This window comes from Mesoplodon mirus, assembly GCF_964341445.2.
Source record: "Mesoplodon mirus genome assembly, chromosome: X".
NCBI classification, from domain to species: Eukaryota; Metazoa; Chordata; class Mammalia; order Artiodactyla; family Ziphiidae; genus Mesoplodon; species Mesoplodon mirus.
The window spans coordinates 86,804,623-86,831,504 of NC_138981.1; the positions used below are offsets into that span (position 1 = coordinate 86,804,623).

Consider the following 26,882-nt stretch of genomic DNA (forward strand, 5'->3'; position numbering starts at 1 on the left):
AATGAACAGAAAAGTTTAAGAAAGTAAGACATTCCCACTACCCATATCCTTTTCTGAGATCTTGAATCCCATTTCGTATAGCGGTGCAGGGGAAACGCTGAGCATTGAGGCTGCGTTGTGCGGGGGGGGGGGGAGTGAAGGGAGAGGTGGGTGGACAGGGAGTAAAGGAGAGAAAAATTATTCCTCAAAGAGGAAGAAAAGACCAATGGACATGGGAGCAGATGTAGTTTCTCTCTGCTAACCAAAGAAAGGCAAATGCCAACCGCAAGATAAGCTACTTCTGGTTTCTGGGATTGGCAGAGGAAAATGAGTGGCAGGACCTGCTGTGAAGGGAAAGGAAACGGGTGGGCCGGCTCCTGCCGCACTGCTGGTGGGAGTGGTAATTGGGGTTCTGAGCTCACGAGTGACGTAGCTCTCACGTGAGCAGGAGCCGACGTGTGCAGACGTCCTTCTAATCCCGGTCTTTCGTTTGGTCCGGTTGCCATCTCCCTATTACCTCGAGGGCTGGCGGGCCTGTGGCCAGGAGAGGAGGAGGAGGAGGTAACTTTCCTGATCCCAGCCAGTCTATGTGTGGATGGGTGCTTGCCCAGGGGATTCCCGCGGTGCGGGTAGCGGAGGGTGGAGACTAAAGAAGGACGAGGCTCGCTTTCTCCACACCCTTGCACTATCCCCGGCCCTTTCAAGAACAAGAATGGTGGACCTTGGGGGCCAGATTCCACGGGAGACCCCAGACCAGGAGGGGGGAAACCTGAAACCTTTGGCATCCAGGGCCTTGAATCGGGAAGGGCCGATGTTAAGATTCTTGTCCTGTGTGCTGGTCCATCTAGCAAGCCAGTATCTTGGGGCTGGGCGTCTGTCTTGTCATTCCCCGTGTCTTTCAGTAGGGCGCTGTACCACTCCGAGCAAAGGAATAAAGAATCTTCCCCGAACCCCTGCAAGTCAGTGTAAAGGTGGGATTGCCCCGCGGCCCCCAGAAGGGCGGGGATGGATGGCTGGGGTCCTCCTCCTAACTCGGGCGCATTACTGACTCCCCAGTTACCTCCCTGATCTTTTATATAGGAAATAGGAGAAGACAGCGCGTACAGGAAACATAGTTGTCGTTGGCGCTATGACTGCGTCGGGCAGGGGAATCAAAGAGATCTTTGGGTTTTCTTTTGCTCCTCCGGTTTTTCTCACTCCCTCGCCCCGCCTCCCCTCTTTCCAGTTGTTCGAAAGGGGTGTGGTTTTTCCTGGGAAAATGGCCGACCGCTGGGGCTGGGGCTGGGGCTGGGGGAGGGGGTGGATGGACGCCCTTGCTGGAAGAGGGTTGCTGTTAGCGGAGTCCTGAGAAGTGGGGGTAGGGTGAGAGACCAAAAGGTGAAATCCGTTTGACAACCAGGACCTTGGATTCGGAAAGGCTGGAATTGGGACTGTCTGAAGTGCTGTTCTGTCTGCCTAGCGATCTGTCTCTGCCCTGTCGCCTGTCTGTGTCTTTGGATCTTGCGGCTGAAGGCAAATCCAACTCTAGGAGCAGGAAGAAGAGGAAAATTGTCCAGAAACAAGTATGTCAGAGTGAGAGTGGTGGCACTATTTAGGGATCCCTGGGCTGGAGAATGGTGAAGACTGCAAACTCCAGTGGGCCCGTGGACCTCCCCCACACACCCCTCCTCCTCTCCTCTCTGGACCATTGCGGAGCTTGCAAAAGAAAGTGCTCTGGACGGAAAAGTGGCTGGGAGGACGAGGGTGTCACGAGAGTCCTGGGGTGGGGGTGGGGATGACCTGTCTCCAAATTACTCTTTGGTCCCAGAGTTGTCAGTCCTTAGGTTAGGTGGAGGCGGAAACCGAGATGAGGGAGGAAGGAAATTGCTCCCGAGCAGTGGATATAATGGGTGGGGGTAGGAGTATCCTGGTACCTCTGAGTTGGTGGGGGTGGCGGAGGCAAGGGCGGAGTTCGAGACTTTTGTGCATTTTACGCCTGTCTGGCTTCTAGACACTCTCCCTCCACCACCATCCATTTTGTTACAGGGAAGGAGTTGTGGCAGTCACCTTTGAAGGCAGTGACTTTCGGGGGTGGGGGCTGGGTGGAGGATTGGAGGAGATCGAAGGAACGGGGTGGGGGGCGGGTCATAATGAACTTCAAAGCTGCAGCTCAGTGAAGAGAGAAGGGGAACCGAACGTGGGAAATATTGGGCTCCGCGGGACTAGGGCCAGTGATTCCGCAGAGGAACGTGGGGCCTGTCCCGGGTGAGGTTCATCTGTCTGTCCCAGGAGCTCTCAGCACCACCCCCCCCACCGCTCTGTATGCAGGTTTGCAGGACTCAGTGTACTTCCAGGCAAGAAATAGAAGGAAGAAACTACCTGGACCCCTGCGGGTGTATGTGGGGCTGCCACTGCCCCCAGGACATCTGGAGGGGCAGGGGAGGTAGGGAACTGATAAGCTATCTTAAATTTAACATACTGGGGTGGGGTGGTTGAACATGAGGTTGGAGAATCTGGAGGTGGGGAAAAATTTCAAAATTACCTTCCTGATTAAAAAAAGGAATCAGTGATCAACCCTTGAGTCCCTGCCATGTCCCCATTTGTTTTGTCTGTTTGTAGGTCTGTAGTTCAGTCTGTCTGCATGCAAAGGCACAGGAGGAGGAGACTGAAGCCTCAAATCTCTCTTTCATTCTTAGGTCCCCCAGTATCTGTAGCTGCAGCAGAGCCTGCTGGCTGTAGCTGAAGACTCCACAGCCCCCTCCCCCTGCCCCCTGACTTGGGAGCACTCTTCTGGCCAGAGCAAACCCTCCAGACACTCGTGGCAGCATGGGCCGAACTCGGGAAGCTGGCTGCTTGGCCGCTGGTGTAGTGATCGGCGCTGGCGCCTGCTACTGCGTATACAGACTGACCTGGGGAAGAGATGAGAGTGAGAAAATCTGGGACGACCACGATGACGATGAGGAGGAGGAATCTAGTGATATTGCAGAGACTGGGAAAGGAGCTAAGGCTAATGCTGGGGCAGGGGCTGGAGCCAGACTTCAGGGTGACTCAAAGGCCAAGGCTGAGGTGTCCGTGGAACTCAAGAGTGGACCTGATGTAAAGGCAGAGGCCCACTTGAAGGCCCAGAGTGGAGGTGGCCTAGAGGCCAAGGCCAAGGCCCTTTTCAGCACCCTGAAGGAACAGGCAAGTGCAAAGGTGGGCAAAGGGGCCAGGTTGGGTACCATCTCTGGGACCAGGACCCTTACACCTGGTTTACCCTGCCCAGGAGTCAGGGGTGGAGGCTGCCACCCTGTGAGGAATGGAGCTAGGGCTGGGAGCAAGACTAGTGGCAAGTCCAAGGGAAGGACCAGAGGTAAGAGCACCAGGACTCCAGCTACATCATGGCCTGTTCGAAGGGGCAAGTTCAACTTTCCCTATAAAATTGATGATATTCTGGGTGCTACTGACCTTCAAAAGGTCCTTAACATCCTAGAAAGAACTAACGATCCTTTTATTCAGGAAGTAGCCTTGGTCACTCTGGGTAACAATGCAGCATATTCATTTAACCAAAATGCCATTCGTGAATTGGGTGGTCTCCCAATTATTGCAAAACTGATAAAAACGAAAGATCCCATTATTAGGGAAAAGGCGTACAATGCCCTTAATAACTTGAGTGTGAATGCGGAAAATCAGGGCAAGATTAAGACATATATCAGTCAAGTGTGTGATGACACCATGATCTGTCGTTTGGACTCAGCTGTGCAGATGGCTGGTCTAAGACTGTTAACCAACATGACTGTGACAAATCACTACCAACATTTGCTTTCCTATTCTTTTCCAGACTTTTTTGCTTTGTTATTCCTGGGAAATTACTTTACCAAGATTCAGATTATGAAACTAATCATAAACTTTACTGAAAATCCAGCCATGACAAGAGAGCTGGTCAGTTGTAAAGTACCATCAGAATTGATTTCCCTCTTTAATAAAGAATGGGACAGAGAGATTCTTCTTAATATCCTTACCCTATTTGAGAATATAAATGACAACATAAAAAATGAAGGGCTTGCCTCATCCAGGAAAGAATTCAGCAGAAGTTCACTTTTTTTCTTATTCAAAGAATCTGGAGTGTGTGTTAAGAAAATCAAAGCATTAGCAAATCACAGTGATCTGGTCGTGAAAGTAAAAGTCCTAAAAGTATTGACCAAACTTTAACTGGGGTCTGTCCCAAACAATACTGAGGTAATTTTTTTAGTTTGCACTTGGGAACAATGCATTTTGTAAATTCTTTGCTTTTCACTGTGCTTATATGGCAAAGAGATCCTTTCAGCTGCTATTTTGGAATAATGAATATCACATATCAACAGTGATGCTGGTTTTGATGGTTGGTTTTAGGCTAGACCATTTTAAGGATGTCAGATGAATACTAGAGCTTGTACAAAGAAAGCATTTATTGATTCCATCTTGCTACCTAGATTGAGATATTTTTACTCTTTCCTCTACTTAAACTGACAGCGAACTAATCACGAATAAGCTATACTTTTGTATTGGTTTACATTTGTTAATCTTGTGTTTCATCAATAAAGTTGTGTGTTTTAACCAGCAAAAAAAAAATTATCATGTTCTTGAGTTTATGATATATTTGGAGAGGCAAGATGTATGCAAACAAAAAGATATTAACAAAACTTATAACCTCTAATCATGGCCATCTGCTTCCTATTTCTGCAGGCAACAGTGCTCTCCTCCGGATGCTTAAGTAGAACTGGGCATGAAGGATGGGATAAAAACAGGGCGGAGGGCATTGGAGGAAGGAGGAGTGATGGGAAGAAAGGCATGGAGGTGGGAATTTTTCTCCACAGAGGAAGGAGGCTGTGCCTCCTCTGTGGAACAAAGTGTGGGGAGGGGAGTGATGGAAAATACAGTCTAGCAGTTGGGTGAGTTCCATTCATGGAGGATCCCTGATTTCTAAACTTGAGGTGTCTGTATATTATTCCACCAACCCCTGGGAGACACCAAACTCTTTTGTGACCAGAGGAGCGACAGGATGAAAGGAACATTATGTGGCTGACTTGTGTGCAAAATGGGTCAGAGTTGGGGTGGGGAAAGGAGTGGCCACTGGAGATTGGAACACCACTTAGGAAGTTACCACCATAGTTCAGGCATAGATGCTAAAGGCGTGAAATTTCACTGGTGGCAATGGGAGTGGCAAGGGGAGGAAGGAAGTGAGAGATGCTTTGAATGAAGAAGTGCTGGAACCTATCCTGGGGACATACAGAGAGGGACAATTTTATTGTAGAGTCCTGAGGGAATTTGATAAGAAAACATCTTCTTTCTTATCCAACTCTGGTGTCTATGGGAGTGAATATGTTAGTGATTATTTTGAAATTATGAGAAAATATAAAATAATAATTTTTAGTGCTTCTATCAGATTTCTTTTACAAGATTGGTTGAGGTAGGGTCTTTATGGAACCATAGAGAGGGCTGTTGGCATCCATACTGGAGAAGATCCACCTCTCTTCCAACCCAGAGTATGGTGAAGGTGTGGGTGGAGGGACACTTTCAAACTGTGCTGGTGGGAGCATACTTGGTACAAGATCCGTTTGGATACATGTTTCAGAAGCTTTCAAGATGTGCATGTTCTTTGACCCAGTGATTCCACTTATACAAAATTTGTCCTTAGGAGATATAATTGGCTTAGGAGAAATAACTGGCTTGTACAAGCTCGTGCATCTTTGCACTGTTTTGAAGAGTGAAAAACTGTGAATGACCCAAGTGTCTTAAAATAGGCACTTAGCTAAGAAATTAAGGCATTGAAATATTATTCAGCTCTTGAAAATGTTGATGGGCAACTATACTTATTTACATGGAAAAAATTCAGCATATATTTTAAGTGGAAAAGCCAGTTACATGACCATATACATACTGTATTCCATTTTTGAGAAATATAAAATATTTACATGCATTAAAACTTCTGAAAGGCTATATACCAAAAAAAGAAAAATGGCTATGAGTAATAGGACAGTGCATGAATTTAATATTTGAATCTTTTCCCTCATCTGTATTTTCTTATCTGTAATGTATATTGATTTTCTGTGTAATTGTTGGAAAATAAAAATGTTGGATACAGGCTAGGTTGGAAGTGAAGGAGATGATAGAATGGGAGAATGGGTGGGGTTTATATGGATATGTTTCCCACATACTGAGTGGGAAAATATTTAGACCAAAATGGAAGGTGTGTTGAAATGATAGATGAGCTGTCAAGATGTGGATAATAAGAGTCCTTATATCATATGATTAAATGAGGTAATGTGGGTAAACTGCTAAAGTAGTGCTGGAACATAGGAGTTAATTGATAAAAGTGAACACCCTTAATTAGCTAAAAGACAGGGTGGATGATTTTTAATTTACCTTTTTTCTAAGGTGTCCTTCTGCCATACACTAGTGTTATTTTTCCCCAGCTTTATTGAGATATAATTGACATAACATTGTGTAAGTTTAAGGTGTATGACCTGTTGATTGATACATATATATATGTATATATATTGCAAAATGACTACTACGATAGCATTAGCTACCACCTCCATCCTGTCACATAATCACTATTTCTTTTTTGGGGTGAGAATATTTAAAATCTACTCTCTTAGCAACATTCAAATACATAATACAGTATTACTAGCTATAATCACCATGTTGTACATTAGGTCCTCAGAACTTGTTAATCTTATAACTGGAAATTTGTACCATTTGACCAATATCCCCCCATTTCCTCCACCCCTAGTCCCCAGTAACTACCACTCTACTCTCTGAGTTCGTCTTTTTTAGATTCCACATATAAGTGATATCATACAGTATTTATCATTCTCTGTCTGACTTATTTCACTTAGCATAATTTCCTACAAGTTTTCCCAAAGTTATTGAAAACAGCAAGATTTCCTTCTTTCTCATGGCTGTGGTATATATACTACATCTTCTTTAACCATGCATCTGTTGATAGACACTTAGATTGTTTCCATATCTTAGCCATTATGAAGAATGTTGCAATGCTTATGGGTGTGCAGATATCTTTTCGAGATCTTGTTTTTATTTCCTTTGGACATATATCCAGAAGTGGGATTGCTAGATCATATGATAGTTCTATTTTTCATTTTTTTAAGGAACCTCCATACTGTTTTGCATAGTGGCTGTACCAATTTGCATTTCCACCAACAGTGCACAAGGGTTCCCTTTCTCCATGCCCTCGCCAACACTTGTTATCTCTTGTCATTTTGATGATACCCATTATAACAGGTGTGAAGTGATATTTCATTGTGGTTTTGATTTCTATTTCCCTGATGGTTAGTGGATTTTGAGCACCTTTTCGTGTACCTGTTGGCCCAGTGGATTTTAATAAATAAACTGATAAAATAATTCCTCTGAGGAATAGGGTCTTTGTTCCCTTCTAAGAACTGAATATGTTTCCTCAATTCCATCTCATCAATTTTTACAACATTCCTAATGCCTGGGTTTAGACATGAAGACATGAAGCCTAAGTATTTCTCAAAGTAGGGTTGGTGGAATTCTGGGAGTACACTTACATGTTTCTGGGTTTAAGGCATTTCCTATAAATGTTTTTTAAGTGTTCTCTTTTCATTAAAGAAATTCATTATAAGTATATTCTGTATTTTCAACTGTCACCTGGTGACTTGGGAGCCAAATTTTGTGTTTATGTTAAATACTGTCATGGATGGCACTAAATGTGAGCACCACTGTATTCATTGGTCATAAGATAGATGTTTCCCTGCCACCCCCTGCCCCCCAGTTTTAGTATTTCTGAAGTTATGATAGATCTTATAGTTGGTGGCACCTTAGCATTGTGTCATAGTTTAAATAGAAGTATATATTTTTCATTCTTAGTGGTATATAAAATACTGATGTATCTAAAAATCAAAGGCATCTTAGATCAATGAAATTGTTTCTCATCAATGAGACTACATAAAGACATAATACATAGAAGATGCATTTGCTCCATAGTAAGCTAAGTATCACTTTGTACTGATAGAGGTTTTGCAGTAGTTTGAGTTACGAAACTGGCAGAGAGTTGAGGGGGAGTCATTAGACTCACCCTACTGAAGGAATGTTTAAATCAAGAGAATCTGTGTTCTTGCCATTGGTATCATATTTATGTTGCAGACTGATTTAGAGCCACCAAAGCAACATTATCAATCTCATGGAATTAATGTTAATTTAAATTTGTTTAGTTATGTAGCTTGATTTATTTTTAATTTGTGAGTTTTTTGCTTTGTACTTTGTATGAGAGTGAAGAGTGGCAGAATATGCTACCCCAAAATATGCCACTTTGGCATAAGGATTATTTTGAGCTAAAAGCACTTGAAAAATATCAGGTACAAGAAGTGTGCTCTGAACTTCCCTTTTCTTCCTGAAGACAAGAGATAAAAATCCAATGTGAACGATGCCCTTCCTGTACTAGGAGGAAAGACATATTATTGTCACCAGAGATGGGGAGTTGAGGCTGAGAGAATTCTGTAAAACAGTTCTTGTCAAAATAACTTTTATCTTCCTTTAGTCTCCACATATATATATATATATATATATATATATATATATATTTTTTTTTTTTTGAGGTATGCGGGCCTCTCACTGTTGTGGCCTCTCCCGTTGCGGAGCACAGGCTCTGGACACGCAGGCTCAGCGGCCATGGCTCACGGGCCTAGCCGCTCTGCAGCATGTGGGATCTTCCCAGACAGGGGCACGAACCCGTGTCCCCTGCATCGGCAGGCGGACTCACAACCACTGCACCACCAGGGAAGCCCTAGTCTCCACATATTTTAGTTTCTTTTGCACAATTGCTTTTCTTCCTTCAATCCAATATATAAGCATTTAGGTTTTGCCACTTCTTTGGATCTCATTTCCTTATGAAGCCTCCTATATCACATAAACCTTGTGTTAAATAAATGTGTATGCTTTTCTCTTGTTAATCTGTCTTTTGTCACAGAGTCCCAGCCCAGAAGCCAAGATGGCTAGAGGAAAGATATTTTTCTCTCCAAGAGCTGTAAGTAAAGGCATTGATGCCTAATTTTAGGTTGTAAATAATTAAATAAGATTATAATAATAATAATTTCAGACAATATTAGAAGCCTTTGAGTTTTCTCCTTCTTAAAATAATATTACTCAAATTTGGTAAGCAAGATATGTATGTCAAAGACATGTATATTATAGAAGAAAAGAGGTGGGCGGTACCTAGCATTTGTCAGACATTGGCATTTTATATATTTCCCTCCCATCCCCACCTTAGTCTCAATAATCATGTCAAGTAAATATTATTATATTTTTGCTGAAGAAGAAATGGGATTTGGATAAGTTGGGTAAGATTCCCAAGATCACTCCATTAGTAAGAGGCTGAGCCAGTGACCTTCCAAACCTGAGCAACTGGTTGCTTTAAAGTTGCTTAGTATGGAGCCAAACATCTGTATAATGCCTCCATAGATACCCAACACAAAACTCCCCTTGATGAAGACAGAGACGGAGATGAGATTCTGGACGTTGACTACGTAACTTTGTAGATACCCGCACAGCAAGGTGTAGAAGAAAGAGTAAAGTCTTAGGGGTTGCCTATAGTCAAGGCTCGGGTGAGAAACAGAGATACTCATATTTATCTTGCTGCTCGTATGTGTCAGGTAGGGTGAGCAGTTGGAGAATGGAGCAAATAATAAAAACTTCTGTATTGATATCTTGAACTTGGGGTGCTGAGTGACTTTTCTACATGGGGTGAAAAATGAGGTCAATTTGCATAATAAAAAGCCACCGTGCAGCAGGGGCACAGGTCTGACCAGTGTCCATCTGCTCCTGCAGGTCTCTTTTCTCATCCCTTCCCATTCTTCTTCCCTATCCCTCCCTCACACTTGTCTTTTCCTTTCCTCCTTCTGAGAGACCATTGGCAGTAGCCTCTTTGTGCTTCTGTGTCTTTTGTGGGTGACCGCTTAATTCCCATGACACCAGGTCATGCAGCGGTGGGCATTTGATACAGAATAATATTTGTCATTGCTGTGGTAATACGGTGACCTGGGTGTGGCTGGATGCCAAGATTTTTTGGACCTTTGTTGAACAGAGACTGAGAAGGCACCAGTCTTAACGTGGCACAGCCCTATGTGCACTGATGTAATTTTGATGTCCCACACCTGGTATTGTTTGGCACGGAATCACCCAGACTTTGGTAAGTGCTGTGTGAGACAGATATGTGACTGCCTGGTCCGGGGAGGCCACAGGGCCGGCCCAGCCACACGCAGATGTCCTCATGCTTTCACATCGGAGGCTGCCACTCTCAAACATTTTGGGAAGGGCACAGTTCTGTGATTGTGGCAGCTCATCGGGGCAGGGAGGGGCCAGGGTCCTCTCTTTAGAGAGCTTGGCAACTTCTGGGTAACTGAGGAAATTAGAAACTCAGAGGATATTCTGCTATTTTGGGTTTTCTCTCATCTAATTGTTTTAGGAATTTAAGTGGATCTATCCCAGTCAAATGTGTTCAAAGGGAATTTTACAAAGATGGAGTATAGTTCTCTTATAAATTGTCACCCAAAGCATAATATTTCAAGGCTCAGGAAACTGGTTTTCTATTTTTAAATTCATATTTTACTTGCCTTGTTTCAAAAGAGGTTCTAAGTGTAGGTTTAGCAAATTGATGTGGTTTGGGCAAATTTTGTGCTTATGCCTCTGTTTGGTTAATTTCTCTGCTAAATTCCCTTGAGAATGGTTATTTTGAAGAGTGATTATGACTACTTTCAATGCTATCTTTTTACATTAATTTTACATCACATCCCAGGTTGAACTTTTTTTCTGATTTCTCTGTTTAAACTGTGGCTCTTCCTTGCCTTTAAACCAGAACTATGGTGCTGCCTTCTCGGGGTGCAGAAGACTAGGGTAATGACCCTTGGTTTGCTCTGCCCTGAGGCGTGGTGTCAAGCAGGATAACACATATTTACTTTCAGAGATGTGTATCTCCATACTTTCCCCTCTCCATTGGGTCCCTCTCAGGCCTTGTGTTAAGGGCTTGGGCAATGTTGGGCTTGGGGGTAAGCCTGAGTGGAGGGAGAAGGTAAGGGGTGGGAAAGAAGCCTTACTGGATGGGTAACTTTATCCTAACAGGTTCATGCCAATGGAATTCAATCCAGCACTGGCAGTGGGCTAAGTGTAACTTTTTGGCCCTGTTGACCATTTACATTTTAAAAAGTGAAAGAGTAAGTGTAGTACAAGCATGTTTGTTTGGGCATTAGAGCCTTCTGTTTATTGAGCATTTTTCTAAGTTTGCACATGGACATAACATGTTATTAAATGGGGTGGAATTTCTTTTTGAAAATAAAATAACAGAATGACAGTCTATGTTACTATAAGAAATGTAATTACCAAATAGATCAGATTCTTAGTGTTGGCTGCTCAGAACATTCTGTCCCTAAGGTCAATGTGCATCAGAAACCAAATTATCATCAGAAGGTTGTTTATTTAGTGCTCAGGGAATCAGGGCAAGCTGACTTAGGTAGAAATTAGTGCTCTCAAAGTAGATGGATATCTAATTCATTTAGCGTCATTCATGATTTTTTTCCCTTTATAGGTGATCACCTGTAGGTGATTAAATTTTTCATATTTTCCCTTTATGGCTTCTGGGCCTTTGTTCATCCTGAGGAAAGTTTTTTTTACCTCTAAGTTATAAAAATAAACTCTATGATACATCTTAATACTTGGTAGTATAAATCGTCTTTATTGTTTTTTTTAGAATTGTCTGATATTCTTGGCACTTTGTGTTTCCATATAGATTTAAAAAATAAGCTTGCCAATTTATGCACACACAGACACAGACACAGACAGACACATCACCTGTTTGGATTTTAATTGTGACTGCAATGAATCTATACATCAATTTGGAAGGAATTAACATATTTACAATATTGGGTTCTCCAATACATTAGCATGGTGTATTTCGTCCTTTAATTACGTCTTCTTCAATTTCTTTCAATAATATCTGAATTTTCATCTTCAGACTTGCACATATGTTGTTAGAATTATTTCTAGGACTTGGGGGTTTTTGTGACTTTGTTCTTAAAATTTCATTTTCTAATTTCTTGCTGCTGTTATAGGAATAGAGCTGATTTTAATAATATATTGACCTTGTATTGTGTGATCTTGTTAAATCATTTATTAATTTTAATAGTTTATTTATAGATTCTTTTGGATTTTCTACATATGCAATAATTTTGTATGCAAATTGTCTTTCTTCCTTTTCAATTCTTGTACTTTTTCTTTTTCTTCCCTTTTTGCACAGTCTATCATCCCCATCATGGTGATGAATAAAAGTGGTGACAGTGGCCATCCTTTTCTTATTACATATCTCAGGTGGAATCTCCTGATATTTCAACATTAACTGTGATGTTTGTTCCTTTGTTTTTGTAGATAGTTTTTAATCAAATTATGGAGTTTCTTTTTATTTCTGGATGGATAAAAGTTTAGAAAAAAATTGTTATTGGGGACTGGCACAGTGGATATGACTCTGTGCTCCCAATGCAGGGGACCCAGATTTGATCCCTGGCCAGGGAACTAGATCCCACATGCATGCCACAACTAGGAGTTCGTGTGCCACTACTAAGGAGTCCTCCTGCCACAACTAAGGAGCCAACCTACCATAACTAAGGAGCCCGCCTGCCACAACTAAGGAGCCCACCTTCTGCAACTAAGACCAGGTTCAACCAAATAAATAAATAAATACACATTTTTAAAAATAAAATAAATTTTTTATTGAAGTACAGTTAATTTACAATACTGTGTTAGTTTCAGGTGTACAGCAAAGTGATTTGGATATTATATATTTTTTTCGAGTCTTTTCCATTATAGGTTATTACAAGATATTGAATATTGTTCCCTGTGCAACAGTAAATCCTTGTTGTTTACCTATTTTTTATATGGTAGTGTATATCTGTTAATCCTATATTCCTAATTTATTCCTCCCCCCTTCAACTTTGGTAACCATAAGCTTGTTTTCTATATTTGTGAGTCTGTTTCTGTTTTGTAAATAAGTTCATTTGTATTTTTTTAAGATTCCACATATAAGTGATGTCATATAATATTTGTCTTTCTCTGTCTGACTTACTTCACTTAGCATAAAACCCTCAAGGTCCATCCATGCTGTCACAATGGCAAGATTTTATTCTTTCTTATGGCTGAGTAGTATTTCATTGTGTGTATCCGGATCACTTTGCTGTATTCCTGAAACTAACACAATGGTATATATGTATACCCCAATTTCTTTATCCAGTCACCCATCAATGGACACTTAGGTTGCTTCCATATCTTGGCATATTATCCATATTATCTTGTAAATAATACCTGCAGTGAACATAAGGGTGCATATATCTTTTTGAATTAGTGTTTTTGTTTTCTTTGGAAAAATATCCAAAAGTGGAATTGCTGGATCATGGTAGTCCTACTTTTAACTTTGTGTGGAGTCTCCATACTGTTTTCCACAGTAGCTACACCAACCTACATTCCCACCAACAGTAAATGAAGGTTCCCTTTTCTCTACATCCTTACCAACACTTGTTATTTTTTTTTCTTTTTTTGGTTTGTTTTGGTGTTTTTTGATAATGGCTATTCTAACAGGTGTAAGGTGGTATCTCAATATGATTTTAATTTGCATTTCCCTGATGATTAGTGATGTTGAGCATCACTTCATGTGTCTGTCGGCTGTCTGTATGTCTTCTTTGGAAAAATGTCTTTTCAGCTTCTCTGCCCATCTTTTAATTGAGTTGTTTGTTTTATTGTTATTGATTTGTATGAATTATCTGCATATTTGGGTATTAACCCCTTATAGAATATATCATTTGCAAATATCTTCTCCCATTCAGTAGGCTGCCTTTTTCTTTTGATGATATTTTCCTTCACTGTGCAAAGCTTTTTACTTTGATGTAGTCCCGTTTGTCTATTTTTGGTTTTATCGCCTTTGCCTGAGGAGACATATCAAAAAAAATATTGCTAAGACTGATTCAAAGAGCATACTGTCTATGTTTTCTTCTAGGAATTTTATGGTTTCAGGTCTTATATTTAAATCTTTAATCCATTTTGAGTTTACTTTTGTATATGGTATGAGAAAGTAGTACAGTTTGATTCTTTTGCATGTAGTTGTCCAGTTTTCCCAACACAATTTATTGAAGAGACTGTCTTTTCCCCATTATATATTTTACCCCTTTTGTCATAGATTAATTGACCTTGTAAGTGTAGATTTATTTCTGTGCTCTCTATTCTGTTCCATTGATCTATGTTTCTGTTTTTGTGCCAGTACTATACTGTTTTGAGTATTGTAGCTTTGTAGTATAATTTGAAATCAGGGAGTGTGATATGTCCAGCTTTGTTCTTTTTTTCTCAAAGTTGTTTTGGCTATTTCAGGTCTTTTGTGTTTCCATATAAATTTTAGAATTATTTGTTCTAGTTTTTTTGAAAAATGCCATTGGTGTTTTGATAGGATTCCATTTGAATTTGTAGATTGGCCATTTTAACAATATTAATTCTTCCAATCCATGAGCATGATATATCTTTCCCTTTGTTTGTGTTGTCTTCAATTTCTTTTATCAATGTTTTATAGTTTTCTTAGTACCAGTCTTTTGCTTCCTTGCTTAGGTTTATTCCTAGGTTTTTTATTCTTTTCTTATGCAGTTGTAAATATTTTCATAATTTTTATTTCTGATAGTTTGTTGATAGTGTATAGAAATGCTACAGATTTCTGTATATTAATTTTGTATCCTGAAACCTTACTGAATTTATTAGTTCTAATAGTTGTTTGGTGGCATCTTTAAGATTTTCTATAAATAGTATCATGTCATCTGCAAACAGTGACAGTTTTACTTCTTCTTTTCCAATTTGGTTGCCTTTTATTTCTTTTTGTTGTCTGACTGCTGTGGCTAGGACTTCCAATAGTATGTTGAAAAAAAGTGGTGGGAGTGAGCATCCTTGTCTTGCTCCTGATATTAGAGGAAATGTCTGTGTCCTTCCCTGGGTTAGAGAAGTTTCCAGCTATTATTTCTTCAAATAAGTTTGCTGCCCCTTTCTCTCTCTCTTCTCCTGGGATCTCTATAGTGCAAATGTTAGCTTAATGACATTCCAGAGGTCTCCTAAACTATCCTCATTTTTTAAAATTATTTTTTGTTTTTTCTGTTCAGCTTGTGTGATTTCCACTACACTGTCTTCCAGCTCACTGATCCATTCCTCTGTATCATCTAATCTACAGTTGATTCCTTCTAGTGTACTTTTTAAAAATTTTGGCCATGTTGGGTCTTCGTTGCTATGCACAGGCTTTCTCTAGTTGCAGTGAGCAGGGGCTACTCTTTGTTGCAGTGTGTGGGCTTCCCACTTGTGGTGGCTTCTCTTGTTGTGGAGCATAGGCTCTAGGGTGTGCAGGCTTCAGTAGTTGTGGTGCATGGGCTCAGTAGTTGTGGCTTGTGGGCTCTAGAGCACAGGTTCAAGTAGTTGTGGCGCACAGGCTTAGCTGCTCCATGGCATGTGGGAGTTCTTTCTACTACAAGGACACTGATGCTAACGAGGAAACTCCCCAAACAGCTGCCCGAGCTTTAAGAGCAGAATCTTTGTTTCCTATACCCCTCAGGCTCTTCTGTTTGCAAGCTCCACTGGCCTTCAAAGTCAGACATTCTGGAGGTTTGTCTCCCTGGTGCAGGACCCCCAGGCTGGGGAGCCCAATATGGGGTTCAGATCTTTTGCTCTTTGGGGAGAACCTCTGTGATTGTGTTTATCCTCCCACTTGTGGGTCACCTACCCAAGGATGTGAGTCTTGGATATATTGTGTGTCTGCCCCTCCTACCCATCTCATTGTGGTTCCTTCTTTATATCTTCAGTTGTGGAAGATGTTTTCAGGTCATTCCCATAGATAGTTGCTCTGTAAATATTTGTAATTTTGATGTTCCCATGAAAGAAGGTGAGTTCAGGGGCTTACTCCTCCACTCTCTTGGCCACACCTCCCCTCTTTCTTATTTTCTAATACAGGTTTCCACTGCTGTCCAAAAGTAGAGTGTTCACAAGCCAAAATGGCTTAAAGTGAAGAAGCAATTACCTTAGGACAAATATTGTTAATGGATGCACAAAATAAACTGAGGTAAAGCACAGATGCTCACAGACACAGTTCAAAGCTATGGTACCTTGATGCTGAGATGATGAGTGTAGTTCACAGGGAAGGAGCTTGGCAGTGAATGCTACTCTCACTCCTTGGGGTGCATGCTGCTTCCATAATAGCTTGGCTTGCTGCAAAACAAATGCTGAATGCTATTTTCTCTTTTCATCTTTTTCCATAAAAGCAAAAATTGCCTTTGGATTTCTTTCAGTTTGTGAAAACTGGTACTAATGTAGGTCTTTTGTAAAAAAACAAGTAGCATGAAGCAAACTTTCAAAAAGCAGGGGAAATTTGTGTATGCATTAAATTCCATAAATTTAGCACTGTTTTCACTGGATACCATAAGTTTTGGTAAGTTGTATCAATATTTTTATTTTCATTTATTTCAAAATATTTAAAAATTTCTTTTGTGACTTCTTCTTTGACCCATGTTTTAGGAGTGCGTTGTTTAATCTTCAAATATTTAGAGATTTTTGCAACTATCTTTCTGTTATTGATTTCTAGTTTAATTTCATGTGGTCTGAGAGAATACTTTGTATGCTTTCTACCCTTTTAAACTTGTTAAGTGTGTTTTATGGCCTAAAATGTGGTCTGTCTTGGTTAATATTTTATGTGAGCCTAAGAAGTATGTGTATTTTTTGCTGTTGTTGGATTAAATATTCTACCAATGTTAATTAGATCCAGTTGATTAATGGTGTTTTTTTTCTCCCTTTACATGAGACAGGAAGTCTAGATGGAGCTGGAGCCAGCCAGTTGTCCTTCCCCCAGGTCAGATAAGGCCCTGGTAAAGTAGTTTCCCTTTCAGGATAGCCTTTGTTATGGAGAACATTTTGGATGTATTTCAAAATGGTTATTTTTCCCCTGGACATAACTCAAAATGGTTATTTTCCCCTCCCCCTGACAGAAACATGAGGGAAATTTTCTCTGATCTTGATTGTGAGAATCTGCTGGGTTCCATCAGGGAAGAAAATAGTGAAAATGTGACGATCCCCCCAAAAGTGCCCCTGCCCATAGATTTTTAACTCTTAAGCTAATCCACATGCAGCCTCTAGCAATTCAAAATGACCATTGAAGGTATTCTGACCAGTTACTGCTTCAAGTAGTCTAATCTTAGCAGTGATTCTTCCTATATCTCCAGACTTTGGGGGTGTTGTTTTGCCCCGTGACCTCAATTCTCTGATCAATCTTAGAGAAGTTGTTGATTTTCTATTTGTTCAACATTTTTCTTATTGTAAGGAGGGCAATGAGGACTTTCAACTCTTCATATGTTGGAGCTGAAGCTGAAGGTCTCTATTACATTTTTACTTTGAGAATTTCCATTTGATTCTTTTCCTCCCACATTTCAGTTATTGGGTGAAAACATCTATCTTGTTTTCTGTTTTCTTGTATACATTAATCACAATTCTTTTAAAGTCTATGTCTGATACCTCTAATAGCTTAATCTTCTATAGGTCCATTTCTATTGTTTATTTCTTTTTCTCCTTTAAGAAATTCTGTTTGTCATATCTCTTGGTATGCTTTTGTTTGAGTGCTAAATATTATGAATGAAAAATTCTAGAAAATGTAGATGACTTTGTCTTGATTTGTAGAAGATTTGCTTTGGCTTTGGCAAGGCAGTATAAGAGTAAATTACCTTAAGCTAATCAAGAATTGAACTAAGTTGAGGTTGGATTTCAATCTTTGTCAGACCTATTCTATTTCTAGTTCACCCTTATTCCTAGGGTGTAATCCTTCAGGGGTTCTAACTGACAGCCTAGGGAATTTATTAGGTCCCCCACCCTTGGAAAACTACAAACTCCAGTTTTTATCTTCCCTGTACTATGAAGCTGCCAAAAGCTCAGTTTATCTTCCTAGCCTCTTAATTGCCTTTTTCTACTTCGTTTCTTTGCTTCTAGCTCTACACCCATTAAGAATTGGTGAATGCCTCAAAGAGAAAATCAGTTTCATTTCTTTGTAATTTCCTTTCTCCAGGATCTTAGCCCATCAAATCCTGGATGTGTAGGTGGCCCTAAGTTCTAGATTTTGAATCCTTAACTCTGTGTAACTGCTGAAAGTTCTACTAAGGTTTTTTGACTCTTAGCAGCTTATTTTTCAGTCTTTCCACCCATGTTGATAATGAATTGACAAATGCTTCAAGAGGAAAATTGGTGTCAAATGTGTTTCACCTCTTTAAGTTTCCCTTCTCTCCACGATTTTGGTACTTCAAATCCTGGCTGCTTTCACAGCTCTCCAATGTCTTTTTATTTTGGTTGCGTTAGGTCTTCATTGCTGTGCACAGGCTTTCTCTAGTTGTGGTGAGCAGGGGCTATTCTTCGTTGCGATGTGTGGGCTCTAGGCGCGTGGGCTTCAGTACTTCCAACACGTTGTCTCAGTAGTCGTGGCACGCGGGCCCTGGAGCGGGTGGGCTTCAGTAGTTGTGGCTCACAGGCTCTAGAGCACGGTCTCAGTAGTTGAGGTGCACAGGCTTAGTTGCCCCGCGGCATGTGGGATCTTCCCGGACCAGGGATCAAACCCATGTCCCCTGCATTTGCAGGCAGATTCTTAACCAATGCACCACCAGGGAAGTCCCTCTCCAATGTCTTTAAACAATTTAACTTGTTTAAATGTAATAACAATTTATTTTTCAGCTTTTCTTGTCCTTCTAAGTGAGAGGATTGGTCTTCTATTAGTAGGCTGTCATAGCCAGAAGCAAACTATCCTCTATAACTTTGAATGTAATATTTTTATTACCATCCCATGCAAAATATTTTCAAATTTTAATTATGATTTCTTTTTTGACCCATGGGTTATTTAAAAATGTATTTCCTAATTCCCAAAAATATGCAGATTATTGGTTATATTTTTATGACTGATTTTTAGTTTATTGCACCATGGTTAGGGAACACACACTGTATGAGTTTAATCTTTTGAAATTTGTTAAAACTTGCTTTATGTAGCAGTATATGATCAATTTTGATACAGACATACCTCAGATATATTGTGGGTTCACTTCCAGATCACCACAACAAAGTGAATATCACAATAAAGTGAATCACATGAATATTTTAGTTTCCCAGTACCTATAAAAGTTATGCTTACAGTATACTGTAGTCTATTAAGTGTGCAATAGAATTATGTCTAAAACATAATGTGCATACCTTAATTTAAAATACTTTATTGCTAAAAAATGCTAACCGTCATCTGAGCTTTCAGCGAGTTGTACTCTTTTTGCAATAATAACATCAAAGATCACTGATCACAGATCACCATAACAAATATAATGATAATGAAAAACTTTGAAATATTGTGAGAATTACCAAAATGTGACACAGAGACATGTAGTGAGCAAATGCTGTTGGAAAAATTGTACCGATAGACTTGATGCAGGGTTGCTACAAACCTTTAATTTGTAAAATATGTAGTATCTGTGAAGTGCAATAAACAGAAGTACAATAAAATGAGGTATGCCTTGTATATGTTTCATACGTTTTTTGGAATGAAACTTTTGTGATTGTTGAGTGTAGTTTTATACCAATTAGGGATTGAACTAATTGAGTCGTATTTGCTAATCATGTTCAAATCTTCTATATTCCTGCTATTTTTATCTGCTTATTCTGTCAGCTACAAAAAAAAGCTATTTTAAAATCTCTCACTATGATTGGGCACCTCTATTATTTCTTATAGTTCTGTCCATTTTTTGCTTTATATACCACATCTTCTTTTTTTTTTCAGAGATGAAAGACAATTTATTACTCACATCAATAGCAGTAGCCAGAGTATCAGCATTTTTACACCAGTTCCTGGATCCCAATTCCCAGCTGGTGATATGAAGAGAGCCAGATGACACCAACACACACAATGAGATGTGTCACAGAAGAACTCTGAGCTTAAAGAATCTGAGTCTTTTATCCTTACTAGCAAATCTTACCTTTGCTCATGAGGGAGACACTATCTCTATCTTCCAAGGCTGTTTGCTATGCAACCTTGAAAAGATAGTTCAGAACAATGGGCAGTGAGTGCCTTACTCAGAATATGTGCAGGCACATGACCAAGCCATAGAGAATTGTCTCCCCACAGAGTGCAGCTTAAGAAGGATTTATTGCACCTAGCCTCGATCAGATGACCAATTAATGATTTCTGACACTGACCCTGGAGAAAGTACTTGCAACATTTATGCCACATATTGCATATTACATAATTAGTTACCGAAAAAGATATAAAACTATAAGAACTATAAGAGAGTTCAGTGGTAATATACAAAATAAGTATATATGAAATCATGATATATATCACATCTTCTAATCCTAAATTTTATCCTACTTGAGATTTGAATGGCTTCTTGAATATGTAGCTTGACAATTTGGAAAGTTTCAGAAAATTGTCAACCATTATTTCCTCAGATATTACTTCTGCCTCATTCATTCTCTCCTCTCTTCATTCTCTCCTCTTCCTGGATTTCAAGTATACATATGTTACTTGAAATCTTTCTGTATTCTCTGTCTCTTAGCCACTCAATTTTTTCATCCTTTTGTGACTGTGGCATTTTTTCTGGATAGTTTCTTCCAACCTACCTTCCTGTTCAATAATTTTCTCTTCATCTGTATGTACTCTTCTGTTAAATCCTTCCATTCAGTTCTTAATTGAGATTATTCTATTTTTCAGGTCTAGAATTTCTGTTTTATACTTTTTAATAGTTTCCATTTATCTGCAGAAATTCTCTATATTGTCCTTTATCTCCTTAAGCATAGTAAGCATATTTATTTTAAATCTATGACTGATAACTCTAATATCTGAAGCCCTGATGTGTCTTTTTCTATTGTGTGTCATTTCCAATGACATTTGTTAATTTTGTCTTGTCTTCTTGTGTACTTAGTTGTTTTCAATTGTGTGCTAGATATAGCATTTTACAAAACTTCAGAAATAATTTGAGACTGATATTGTTTCTCTCTGAAGAGAATTTGTATTTGTCTCTGCAGGGCACCTAGAGGCATTAGCAGTCTGGAATTACCTTAATCCAATTTCCAATGGTTGGGATTACTTAAAGTTAAACTGAAGTCCTTGTAAAAGCCTGTCTACGTGACCTTTTTTTTTTTTTTTTTTTAGATTCCATATATATGTGTTAGCTTACGGTATTTGTTTTTGTCTTTCTGACTTTGTATGACAGACCCTATGGTCATGAAGAAACCTAGGGGCAAGATGGGAATAAGGACACAGACCTACTAGAGCATGGACTTGAGGACACGGGAAGGGGGAAGGGTAAGCTGGGACAAAGTGAGAGAGAGGCATGGACATATATACACTACCAAACGTAAAATAGATAGCTAGTGGGAAGCAGCCGCATAGCACAGGGAGATCAGCTCGGTGCTTTGTGACCACTTAGAGGGGTGGGAAAGGGAGGGTGGGAGGGAGGGAGACGCAGGAGGGAAGAGATATGGGGACATATGTATATGTATATGTATAACTGATTCACTTTGTTATAAAGCAGAAACTGACACACCATTGTAAAGCAATTATACTCCAATAAAGATGTTAAAAAAAAAAGCCTGTCTACGTCTCCTTCACTCTGACTCTGAGGTGCAGCTCTTTCAGCATCACAATCCAAAGATTTTAGGGTTTGCCAGGTATACCTCTTGGCAAGATTTGGATTCCAGTATCTGCCTCCCTAGTCCCCCAAGGCTACCCAAAATTCTACATAGCCCCTCAGTAGTTCCCTCAATAACTGCATATGTGCCATTGGGAAAAGTGGCCGTAACATTAAGCTCAACTTTTCCCACTCCTCTTCTGAACCAGGTATTCTTCACCATCTTGTTAGACCTCTAGTGCCTTCAGGGAAATGAAAATCTATGTTTTGTCCAGCTTCTCCAGATCAGAAGGAGGATTGGTTTCATTTACTCATCTCCCATTTCCCTAACTCGTTATTGAGGACTTCTGGCAAATTTTTGTAGAAGTATACCATATACACAGAATAGTGAACAAATCCTAAGTGTTCAGCTCAATAACTTTTCACAAAGTGAGTAAGGAACAAAACATGAACAGCACATTGGAAGCTTCCCCCATGTGCCCATCTAGTCAATAGTGCATCCCAAGGGTAACCCCTATTCTGACTTCCAAAGCCATGGATTAGGTTTATGTGTTTCTTTTAACTTTCTGTAAAGGAAGTCACACAGTATGTATTCTTTTGTATCTTTTTTTTTATTTTAGCTAACATTGTGAGATTAATCCATACTGTTGCATATATAGTATTCATTGCCATTTATGAATATACACCACATTTATGAATATACTGTATTTTATTTGTCCATTCTACTGTTAATGGATATTTGAGTTGTTTTTGGTTGGGGATAAAATGAACAGTGCTACTATGCATATTGTTATTCTTGTCTTTTGGTGAACATATGTATGCATTTGTGTTGTGCATAAGGTCATCAGTTGTGCATATTTCTAGTCTGAACAAAAAATTAAGATCTAGGTCCTGGAGTGTGTGAACTCAGCAAGGTAAATGCTGCCTTGTGGGGGCCTGTCTGAGAAACCAGGTGGTCTTTACCAAGAGACAAATCTGTTCATCTCCATGTCCCATTGACCTTAGCAGTTGGCACTATACCTAGAATGTATTATGCCTTAAATATATGTCTCAGAAATAACCAGTGGTGACATTTTGGCAAACATCACTCCAGAAAACTCCTTATGCATATAAAAGCATGTACAAATCTTTATAAAAAACCAGTATTTCCAAGAAAATGAGCAGAGGCAATAAATATCTAAATTATCTCTTGCTTTATGTCTTATTTCATGCAATGTGCTTTCTCATGGGTCCAAGAAAGATAATGGATATTAGCAGCTGAGTGGAGGGGAAGTGAAGAGATGGGCTGTTGCCCTATGTTCTAAGAGAAGATAAAGAAGTATAAACTGAAATAGTTGCTCCAGGAGAAGATAGGTTCCTTCCTTGGAAATTAGAGAAAGGCAAATTTCAACAAAATGGAAATGCCTTATCTTTTGGTCTCTAGGATTGGCAAAGACGAAATGAGTGACAGGTCTGGTGTGCTTGGGGGGAAAGGAGAGGGGCGGGCATACTCTTGCATCACTACTGGTAGGAGAGAAACTTGGGGACCATGGCTCATTGGTGACGTATCTCAGGTGACCAAGAATTGTGGAGAGGTGGTCTTTTTGGTCCGGCCATCAGGGAGATGTGTTTGTAGCCAAGTGAAGAAGGAAGAAACTGCTCTGATTGTGTTCAGGTTGGTGTGAGAGTGAGCATTGCCTGAGGAGTCTTGGGGTCGCGGTGGAGTTAGGTAGCAGAGACCTGAAGGGGCAGAGTCAGCTTTCCCCACACCCTCAGGCTATCCACCAGCTCATTTTAGTTCTCTAAATGGTGCATGAGGTCGGGGGGAGAGCTGATGCTGGGATCTGGGAGTGAGAGGTGGGGACCGTTTGACAGTCTTGAATCAGTAAAAGGTAGGAACTGTGGCCTAACACCCTGCACTAAATGTTCACAGACCTTTATCTGTTGGTTAGCTTGACTGTCTGTAGGGGGCAGCACAACCCAAAGGAAAGGAAGAAGAAACCCATTACATACAGGATATTTAGTAGAAACTGAAGTGAGCAGTTCTTTCAAGGAAACGTGGGGCCTGGACCGGTCACAAGGTGGCGGTAGAGGCAAGCCCAAAACCAGAACCTGTTCTTTCACTATCCTGTCTTCAGAAAAGCATTACTTAACCCCAATCCTTTTTGGATCTGGGGAAGCAGTGTTTATAGAGCAGAAATGACGGGTAGAACAGAAAAGTGGCCATTTGATGGGAGAAAGCGAGGTCAAGAGAGTGACTGGGGCACAGAGGAATGGAAAAGGTGGGCATTTGTGGGGGAAGGATGGGGTGATGAAAGGGTCTGGAGGGCAGGGTAGGGGCTGTGCCTAAGAACTAAATGGGTGACATTTGAAAGCCAGATTTCTCACTCTGGAGAGAGGACACTTATGTGCCTGTACATCTACCAGTCTCCATTCTTTCTTCTGTGTCTACAAGTAGACATAAATCTAGGCAAAGGAAGAAGGAAATTGCTCCACACATGGTTATCTCTTGGAGATAGGGATGGGGAGGGAGGTTGGAGTCAGAATGCAGGGTCTAGAGGCAACTCAGATACCTCTCCTAGCCTTTGTTCTCCTCTCCTCTTACTTGGGTGCTAGAAAAGTTAAATGCTGTACCTCTGAGGAAACAGTGGGAATGAGCTTAAGGGAGATAAACACCAGAGGAGAAACATTTGAAAGTTAAGACCCTAACTCAGGAAAGAGAGATACTGATACCCTTGTATCCTGAGTATTGACATGTATATCTATGGAAACTCATATGAAAGCTCTATGTATTTGCATTCCCACTAGTTTCTTGTCAGATGGCAGTTAGTGCAATTTGTGTCCAGGAAAAGAACGTTCAACAGTCTCCTACCTAGAACACTACAATTAGATGGCTTTTAAAAGAGTGAGAACCTCCTGTGGCTTGCCATAGATATAGAGTGTGCTCAAAATGCTGATTTAGTGAAAGCAGTTCTGGAGGTCAGGGCTAGAAGTTGCTACAGTGTTCATCCACTAATCAGAAGAGGATATAACCACAGTGAGAAACAACCAGAATTGTAGGGAACTTCATATGGATAAGGATGGGTAAGGGGTATGGTCTTTACTCGAAGATCCAGGAAAAGCCAAGTCCTGGGGATGAGGTTGACATGAGACATGGGCAGTAAGAACCTAGGGCCTCTCAAAGAGGAAATACTCTGAATGAACAAAAATCACTGTTTCACTAATGAAAATGAGGACCTTTTTTAGTGATGCTTAAGATATTGAAAATTTCAGTTGTGTTCTTGGCCTCTCCAAGTGCCCTTTCATTCAGGGAAAAGTGTTGTTAGCTCAGCCCCGGGACACTGGTTTTTCATTTAGCCACGATATCAGTAGTCATTTGGCCAGCCTCTCCATTGCTGGAAACACGATCCCTATGCCCGACCCTGCTGTTGAGGCTTTCTGTGCCCCGGATAACTTGAAAGCCAGTGTTGAAAATCAGGGCCAGATTAAGATGTACATCAACGAAGTGTGTCGGGAGACTGTGTCACTTTGCTGCAACTCATTTCTGCAGCAGGCCGGATTAAATTTGTTAATAATCATGACAGTTATTAATAACATGCTTGCCAAGTCCGTTTCAGACTTGAAGTTTCCTTTGATACCAGAGGGAAGTGAATGTGCTGAGGGGCACGTTCTGAAACCCTTGATGGGTTTGTCTGAAAAGCCAGTCGTGGCGGGTGAGTTGCTGGGAGCCCAAATGTTGCTCTCCTCCCTGTCCCTCTCTATCAGGAACGCAAACAGACAGTTTCTCCCAGAAATCCCGGCCTCTTAAGTGGCCCCCTCCAACAGGATGGGACTGATCCACCCCAAACCAAAACCCGATCAGTGAACACGCACTTGTGTTCTCAATCAAAGACTCTGCAGTGGGTGCTATTGAAGATCCAGCCTTAGCCAACAGCCATATCTCTGGGTGAAAGTTACACTTGCTAAATCCAGGACCACTCTCTGGTTGGCCAGGCAGGGGTTCCCACAGAGCTTTAAGTAAATTCTTGGTTTTGCAGTCTGCAGGCAGTGCGCATTGTAAATTGCTCCCTTGCAGCCTTCCTCCTGTGGTAAAGGGATCATTTCAGCTGTGTAGTGAAAGAACAACATTTTCTAGCCTGACAAGGGATGCCTTGCCTGTGGTGGTCTCCCTGTCTAAGCTGGACCGTCTTGTGGAGACCAGACCCATATGGGAGCTTGTGCCGAAAATGCATTGTTTGCTGCGTAGGCTGCGTTCTTTTTCATTTACTCTCTTTTCTTCACGAGCCTATGGATGGTAAACCTATTCAGCAAAAAATGTACACTCCCCTTCTATGAGCTGTACTGACTCAGCCTCGTCCACCAAGTCTGCATTTGTATGTATCACCAATAAAGCTGTGTGCTTTAACTGGCAAAAACGAGAACATGGTACTTGTCTTTGAGTTTATAGCCTGCGTGAAGAGGAAGCCCAAAATACATGATCAGTGCTAACTAACTGGGGCATTTGCTCCTGACAAATGTCCGCCTAGCAGTGCCCACAGGAGGCAGGGGAAGAGATGGGCTGCAGGGTTCAGGATAAGCTTCCAGCAGGGGCTGGGGGCGGGGCTGGGGCAGGGGAATGGGGTGGAGGGTGGAATTAAGAAGGACTGTTGGGAGGACTAAAGGAGACAACACCTGTGAAGCAGGCAGCACAGTGCCTGATGCAGAGGAATCCTTCCCTCGATGAAGGTGTCTTTCCTCGCCTGCTGGCCTAGAGAGGAAGGTCAGTATCCTTGAGGTTTTGTCTACACATCTTTGGGGGCCACAGGGCAACCCACCCCTGCACAATTTAGTGCACAGTTATAGCAGTAAGAGTTGCTACTTGCTGAGTGCCTGCTTTGTGTTGTTCTCCCTCCTGAGAAGCAGCTGTGAAACCTACTTCCAGGCCCCCTCCCTTCCTTGGGTTGCCAAGCTCAAATTCCTGGCTGAGTGAAAAGGCTTGGCTGCTGCTTCCTCTGGGGAACCTCCTTTCTGCCCTATCCCTGGTACTTCTGTGGGATCCAGGAAGGGGACAGTGGAGGCCTCCGTGAATCCCCAAAGGGGTGGGAGGGCAGATGCTGAGGGGCGTGGCCTGGCCATGGCTGGTCCATCCATCAGGAGACGTATTCATGCCCTCCATCCAAGCCCCTGGCACCCCTTGGAGGAAAGGAAGAACGCAGCCCTGCACACTGCACCACTCCATGAATCTGGGCAACTCATTCCACCACCCCCTCCCAA

At 41.1% G+C, this 26,882-nt stretch overlaps 2 protein-coding genes across 8 annotated transcripts; both read left to right on the plus strand.

The window, feature by feature from the left end:
• Positions 1-432: 432 nt before the first annotated feature.
• Positions 433-4,538, plus strand: ARMCX1 (armadillo repeat containing X-linked 1). 7 transcript variants are annotated; one of them, XM_082610447.1, is made up of 5 exons: positions 433-540; positions 882-950; positions 1,379-1,541; positions 2,287-2,401; positions 2,655-4,538. In XM_082610447.1, exon 5 carries the CDS (start codon positions 2,785-2,787, stop codon positions 4,147-4,149), a length of 1,365 nt encoding a protein of 454 aa, XP_082466573.1. In that variant the 5' UTR covers positions 433-540; positions 882-950; positions 1,379-1,541; positions 2,287-2,401; positions 2,655-2,784; the 3' UTR covers positions 4,150-4,538. The 7 variants fall into 7 exon arrangements, with proteins under 7 accessions (XP_082466573.1, XP_082466576.1, XP_082466574.1 ...); XM_082610450.1 differs by having other exon boundaries at positions 1,439-1,541; XM_082610448.1 differs by having other exon boundaries at positions 885-950.
• Positions 4,539-15,461: 10,923 nt separating this feature from the next.
• Positions 15,462-26,050, plus strand: LOC309796241 (protein ARMCX6-like; the record flags this gene model as incomplete). The annotated part of the gene is made up of 2 exons (XM_082609287.1): positions 15,462-15,621; positions 24,887-26,050. 2 exons carry the CDS (start codon positions 15,462-15,464, stop codon positions 25,435-25,437), a joined length of 711 nt encoding a protein of 236 aa, XP_082465413.1. The 3' UTR covers positions 25,438-26,050.
• Positions 26,051-26,882: the final 832 nt, after the last annotated feature.

What these genes read in the sequence shown, in the direction of transcription:
- ARMCX1 (XM_082610447.1), top strand. Translation starts at nt 2,785, where the DNA reads ATGGGCCGAACTCGGGAAGCTGGCTGCTTGGCCGCTGGTGTAGTGATC.